Consider the following 7,043-nt stretch of genomic DNA (forward strand, 5'->3'; position numbering starts at 1 on the left):
CTGAGAAGAAGCAGAAAAAGAGAAGGAAAGGAAGAAGAAACAGGAAGAAAGGAAGAAGAACAATGAGACTGAGAAGAAACGGGAGAAGATGAGCAGGGACAATGAGACTGAGAAGAAATGGGAGAAGATGAGCAGGGACAATGAGACTGAGAAGAAACAGGAGAAGATGAGCAGGGACAATGAGACTGAGAAGAAACAGGAGAAGATGAGCAGGGACAATGAGACTGAGAAGAAACGGGGAAAAGACAGAAACAAGACTAAAGGGAATGGCGTTAAAAGTGACCCACTACTTCCATCCACCACAGGAACGCCTGATCCTCCAACAGAGAAAAAGAAAAGTGAGTGACTCTTTCTCTAAAGTCCTTGTCTCAGACAACAAAATAACTTTATACTGAAGAGTGTCTGTTTAATGTGTGTTAAACTCTCTACAGAGAAGAAAAGGCTGAAACTCTCAGTGGAGATTGCAGTGCCTGAGACTCCGGTCAACCCTGTACAGGCATCCACAAAGACCCCTCCTAGAAAGGTAAGGAAGCTATCATCCTCATCTTTCCCAAGGTGTAGAAGTAGGAGCAAGACAGACACACATGCTCTTTCTTGACGTTTAATTCCAGCATGTTTATACTGCTCACTGCATGCCTTAGTCCTCAGATCTATAACTGTTGCAATATACAGAGCCTTAAATGTTTTTGTTTTTGTTCTCCTCAGAAAAATAAATCATCTAAGAGTAAGTTAGGCCTTTAGAGATGAAGGTCACCTACAATGGGGCTGTGTCAAGTGTGGACCTGGACCCAGGATTCTACCTAAATGGTAGTTGAGCAATAATGGTAAAGACTGTCTGTCCACACAATGGTCTCCCAAGACCAAATCAACTGGGCCCAGCTTTTCAAAAGTTATCTGGATGTTGAAATGCATAGAAATAGAATTAATAGAACAGAAGTCCCCATTCAAGTCAATGATTTGTCTGTCCTATTCATACTATTTCTATGCATTTAATTGTATGCGATAGGCGAAATCCAGATAGATAACGTTAGAAAAACCGGGCCCTGGGGATTTGTTCAATTTTTTTTACAACATTGTATACTGTATTAAATAAACACTTTTCCTGTTGGTACATTTAATGAAGTTAAAACATTGATTTTTATTAGTTTATCCCCTCCAAAATAATTGTACAGTTTGCTGTTTTGCATACTATGTGATGTGCTGCAGCTATCTATGTTACTGTACATTTTAATTATGATGTTTCCTTGTATGTTTGTGTGATAGTGACAAACAGAACGTTTTAAGGAAATGTCAAGTTTACTATAGCATTAGCCCATTCATAGCCGCTAACTACCTTTAGGGCCTATTGATGATAGTAACTTCTGACGGGGGAGTTTTGTTAAGAGCCCCGACACTCTCTGAATGTGAACATGCATTGCTTGCCGTACGAATTTTGAAACATAAGGAACGTACACTACCGTTTCAAAGTTTGGGGTCACTTAGAAATGTCCTTGTTTTTGAAAGAGACGCACATTTTTTTGTCCATTAAAATAATTTCAAATTGATCAGAAATACAGTGTAGACATTGTTAATAATGTTAAATGACTATTGTAGCTGGAAACGGCTGATTTATTTATGGAATATCTACATAGGCGAACAGAGGCCCATTATCAGCAACCATCACTCCTGTGTTCCAATGGCACGTTGTGTTAGCTAATTCAAGTTTATCACTTTAAAAGAGTAATTGATCATTAGAAAACCCTTTTGCAATTATGTTAGCACAGCTGAAATCTGTTGTTCTGATTAAAGAAGCAATAAAAACTGTATTTTATTTCTTTCAAAAACAAGGACATTTCTAAGTGACCCCAAACTTTTGAACAGTAGTGTATATATTCATATCAGTGAGAAAAAAATATACTTTATAGGGTTAAGGTTCCCACACAGCCATTTATCCATGTTACAGCGCTTGTTTATGGAAAACAGAAGCGACTACCTGTGCTATCTGCGTCTCCGAACACCTGTGTGTAAACGGAAGGCAGACGCCACAAACGTGTTGTCACTGAACAATACTGTCGGCTGTGTTAATACTGGTTAAAGCAGTCTACAGTAAATGTGTATTTTCCATTTGTGAAATGATTTTGATATGATATGAAAGTAGAGGGATTTATGTTTCTAGAATCAATTTCTGTTTAGATGCTGTTTTGGCTGCCAGAGCCAATTTGCCCTTTAAACAGAACACGTAAGGTCCTTGAACTATAAGGAGTAACGCTAGCCTCCTTTGACCCATTATTGCGCAGCATCTGCTGCTGTATGTCTTACGGGGTGAATACATATAGCCGATCCGAAATGGAGGTACAGATCAAATTAACCTCAAAATACCAATGAAACCCAGAGCCGTTGTTTTACCCTAACACCCTAGTGATGAATGCATAACCTAAATGGTAAGAGAATCATGAGGTTGAAAAATATTTGAAAGATATTAGGACTAAGAACATTTTTCAAAAAGTTTCATTGTCAGAAAGCATGTTACTTTTCTACTGTATTTTTAATTAAATTAAAAGTCATATTTTTCTACAGTTTTGTGTTTTTAAGTGCATTTTGTTGCAGTAGGTTGGAGGCACTGGTGCCAATAGCTTTATCTTGAAGCACTCCTGAAGCACTTTACAGCTGGCCCACTTTATCACCATCATCTCGCACCTTGTCTTAAAACATGACTTTTGACTATTCTACCGATGAAGAAGATACCGTCAACAACTCTTGGTAAAATGTGACGCTAACAAACTTGTGTCTTAGCAACTTAGCTATCAAACTTATTGGTAGATATATAAAATGTTTAGGTTGAACACAGTCCGCCACAAGGCTGGTCGTCAGGGCAGCGGTTCAGAGTTCAATTCAAGAGGCGAGCACATGAAAAAGGTGAGTTCAGCTAAAGTCAGAACCATGGAGGAATAATTCAACCTAATCATCTGCTATACAATTGGCTACTTTGGCTTTCAGATGCCATTCAAAGGTCATTCATGTGCAATCATGTAATGGGAAAAGTCAAATTGTCAATCCATTTTGAAATGTCCAAAGAAAAGTTAGAACCTAATCTAAACTAATGTCTATATTATCGAAAAATAAGTTTGAAGGTTTATACTCTGAATATGAAAGATTGGCGCCGGTGGTGATGGCGGCCGTTTTACGGGCTCCTGTTCAATTGTGCTATTTTGTGTGTTTTTTTGCGCTATTTTTTTACTTTTACTTTTTGTTTTGTACATAATGTTTCCGCCATCGTTTCCTATGACCGAAAATAGCTTCTGGATATCAGAACAGCAATAACCTTGAACTGGAGTCGGACGCAAAGGATATACTGCTCTTCCTAGACCAAGCCCAAATCCCCATAATTCGTATGTGTCATGTATTGTCATGTATTGTCATGTCTTGTCCCTGTGCTTTCTCTTCTCTTCGTTTCCCCCTGCTGTCGTATTAGGTTTCTTTCTCTCTCTCTATCCCTCTCTCTCTCTATCGTTCCGTTCCTGCTCCCAGCTGTTCCTCATTCTCCTAACGACCTTGTTTACTCTCTCACACCTGTCCCCTATTTTGCCCTCTGATTAGGTCCCTATTTCTCTCTCGGTTTCTGCCTCTGTCCTTGTCGGATTCTTGTTTGCTGTTTGCTGTGTCCTTGTTCCGTCCTGTCGTGTTTTGCCTTTTCATCAGATGCTGCGTGTGAGCAGGTGTCTCTGTCCGCTACGGCCCGCGCCTACCCGAAGGGACCTGCAGTCTGTTGCCGCTTATCCTGCAATTCTCCTCAACAACTAAGAGGATTTATGTTTTCCCTGTTTGGACATTTCCTGTAAAGGATTGAGGATTATGTTTTCTCTGTTTGGACTTTAATAAACTCAGTTTCTGTTAAGTCACTTTTGGGTCCTCACTCACCTGCATAACAGTATGAAGAGGAGATGCCGTTACAGAGGTCGAAAAGCCAGTTGCCTGGCGAGACTGCGTCAGCAAGTGGATAATCCACCTTCACCCTCTGTTCTACTAGCAAACATGCAATCACTGGAGAATAAACTGGATGACCTCCGTTCGAGACTATCCTATCAAGAGGACATTAAAAACTGCATTACCAAGAGAGTTTTCATCTATATATTTCGTGGCTGTCTATTAACCACCACAAACCGATGCTGGCACTAAGACCACATTTTCAACCTCTCCCTGTCCCAGTCTATAATACCTGCATGTTTCAAGCAGACCACCATAGTCCCTGTGCCAAAGAACGCCAAGGTAACCTGCCTAAATGACTACCGCCCCGTTGCACTCACATCTGTAGCCATGAAATGCCTTGAAAGACTGGTCATGGCTCACATCAACACCATCATCCCATAAACACACTCCAATTCACATACCACCCCAATAGATCCACAGATGACGCATCTCTATTGCAATCCACTCTGCCCTTTCCCACCTGGACAAAAGGAACATTCTACATGTTCATTGTTCATTGGCTACAGCTCAGCATTCAACACCATAGTGCCCTCCAAGCTCATCACTTAGCTATGGTCCCTGGGACTAAACAATTGGATCCTGGACTTCCTGACTGGCCGCCCCCAGGTGGTGAGGGTAGGTAACAACACATCCTCCACGTTTACCCCTCAACACCGTGGCCTGTGTTTAGTCCCCTCCTGTACTCCCTGTTCACCCATGACTGCGTGGCCAAGCACGACTCCAACAATATCATTAAGCGTGCCGACGACACGACGGTGGTAGGCCCAAATTACACGCAACAATGAGAAAGCCTATAGGGAGGAGGTCAGAGACCTGGCAGTATTGTGCCAAGACAACAACTTCTCACTCAAAATCAGCAAGACAAATGAGCTGATCGTGGACTACAAGAAAAGGAGGGCAGAGCACACCCCCATTCACATCGACAGGGCTGTTGTGGAGCGGGTTGAGAGCTTCAATCAATGTCCTTGGTGTCCATAGGACCTATCGCTAGGCTACGTGGGGCGGCAGGTAGCCCATATAGTGCACATATAGTGCACTCAAAAGTAGTGTAATATGTAGGGAAAAGGGTTCCATTTGGGGACGCACACTATAACCTGGGTGTTTTTTATTTTTTAAATGTACCTTTATTTAACTAGGCAAGTCAGTTAAGAACAAATTCTTATTTACAATGACTTTGACGGCCTAGGAACAGTGGGTTAACTGCCTGTTCAGGGGCAGAACAACATATTTTGACCTTGTCAGCTCAGGGATTCAATCAGTTACAAGACCAACGCTCTAACCACTAGGCTACCTAACGTCCCTGGGTGACGTTACAACCTGCCGGTGTAACATGTCACCCAGGAGGACCAGCTACTATGCATTGTTGCCATGGATATAGTACTATTATACAGGATGTGGTGGCACTGCGTGATTCACAGTCTGTTTGTTGCCCTCTTGTCAATAGCAACGTGTACAAAATGGCGCCGACAGAGAGGACCGCCTCGCTTCTAGTCCTTAGGAACTTTGCTGTATTTTTATTTTTTTTATGTATTATTTCTTAGATAGTTAGCCCAGAAAATCTTGTGTTATTACTTTTTCAAATATTACAAGTATTTCACTAAACTTGCAATAACATCTGCTAACCATGTGTATGTGACCAATAAAATTGTATTTGACTTGGTGGCCCAATGGACTCTTCTACAGTGCACTTCCCTCCTGCTGACACTTGGTGGTGGTGTTGCTAAAGGGAGTATAGAGGAGAGAATGGAGCTGGTGAGTTGTCAATGAATCCAAATGCTTTCGAAATGATTATTTCAATCCAAACAACAAAAGCACATGTGTTGTAACTGTGTGGCTGATAGACATAGACCAACTGCACCAGAATGTAAGGAATACATTTGATGAAATGAATTAATATGTAGATAACCTAGGCTACTGTCATAATCAAGATATCTGCTCCTCCTCTCTCTCTCTTTCTCTCCCCCTCTCTCTCTCCAGTTGATCTGGCCCCTGCTACCCTGGGTGGGGAACCTGATGTTATCTGGGCCCCTAGGGGTCCTGCAGACCCAACTAAACGATAGCCGTCTCCTGGATGCTCTGTGTGCGTTTGCTCAGGTCTTCCTCCAGACCCACCCAGACCTGGCCAGAGAGAGGGTCTGGGTCCTCAACAACCACACAGGTTAGACACGGCTGTGTGTGTTTGTGTGACTGTGTGTGTCTGTGTCAGTGGAGGCTGGTGACTCGAAACATTTACCTTGGTACAGTGGAAAGCCTACTTGAGCATTCTGCGTCAACCTCGCTCTTTAATCTAACTTTTTATGGATGATGCGATGGAAGCTATTGAATTGATATTTCGACATCTCAGAAAAAGACAGTAGACTGTAGAAAGTTCCATATGTTCAGCAAGTAAATCATCGCAATGTGCAATTATCGCTGCAAGCTCCTTTTAGTTGCACTTGTTAGAGGAACTTTCCCTCTTGTTGTGTCCTCTAAAAGCCTCTTCTTGCAGGCCCAAAAACACAGTGGTATTGATAAGCTGCTTGAGAACATCCCTGTTTCTTCTTACTTTCTCATATGTTGCGCAGCTTGAATACATAGACCTTCTTCATGATCGATGCAGCTTTTTCGCAGAAGCTTGAATCTGATGTGGACATTTATATGCTCCCTGCTTTTGTTTTGACGTTTAGCTGAACGATTGATGTTCTTCAGGTCACTGTACCCCTCTTTCACCAAAGGCTGACTTTCCAAAAAGCAGGCAAGGCCTGCAATACAGGCAGCTCGATGAAAGGCTCCCTGTTAACCAGCTATACTTTTGATATCAATTCGTATTGAACGCCCTCACCTTTTCATATTTCTTCATGAAACTGATCTCAGGCAGAGGTAGAACCTCGGTTTTAATTCACACCTTTTCCGTGTACCCCAGAGAATGAAAGGGGTTCTTCAACAAAAAGTCAACATTTTCCTGCACACTGGAGCTGGTAGCTAGCAAAAAGAATGTCTACGTCCACCATCTCCTGTGATTTGAAGAAACTAATTTGAATTGAATAATATCCCAAAATTGCTCAACTATCACTTTTCAATCTCTATCCAATAATGTC

The 7,043-nt window shown here is 41.9% G+C and overlaps 1 protein-coding gene across 1 annotated transcript; it reads left to right on the forward strand.

Moving 5' to 3' along the window:
• The first annotated feature begins 16 nt into the window (after window positions 1-16).
• Window positions 17-1,584, forward strand: LOC124011374 (splicing regulatory glutamine/lysine-rich protein 1-like). The gene is made up of 4 exons (XM_046324689.1): window positions 17-42; window positions 82-338; window positions 432-523; window positions 706-1,584. The coding sequence occupies exons 2-4, from the start codon at window positions 89-91 to the stop codon at window positions 739-741; spliced, it is 378 nt and encodes a 125-aa protein (XP_046180645.1). The 5' UTR covers window positions 17-42; window positions 82-88; the 3' UTR covers window positions 742-1,584.
• Window positions 1,585-7,043: the final 5,459 nt, after the last annotated feature.

This window comes from Oncorhynchus gorbuscha, linkage group LG23 (assembly GCF_021184085.1).
Source record: "Oncorhynchus gorbuscha isolate QuinsamMale2020 ecotype Even-year linkage group LG23, OgorEven_v1.0, whole genome shotgun sequence".
NCBI classification, from domain to species: Eukaryota; Metazoa; Chordata; class Actinopteri; order Salmoniformes; family Salmonidae; genus Oncorhynchus; species Oncorhynchus gorbuscha.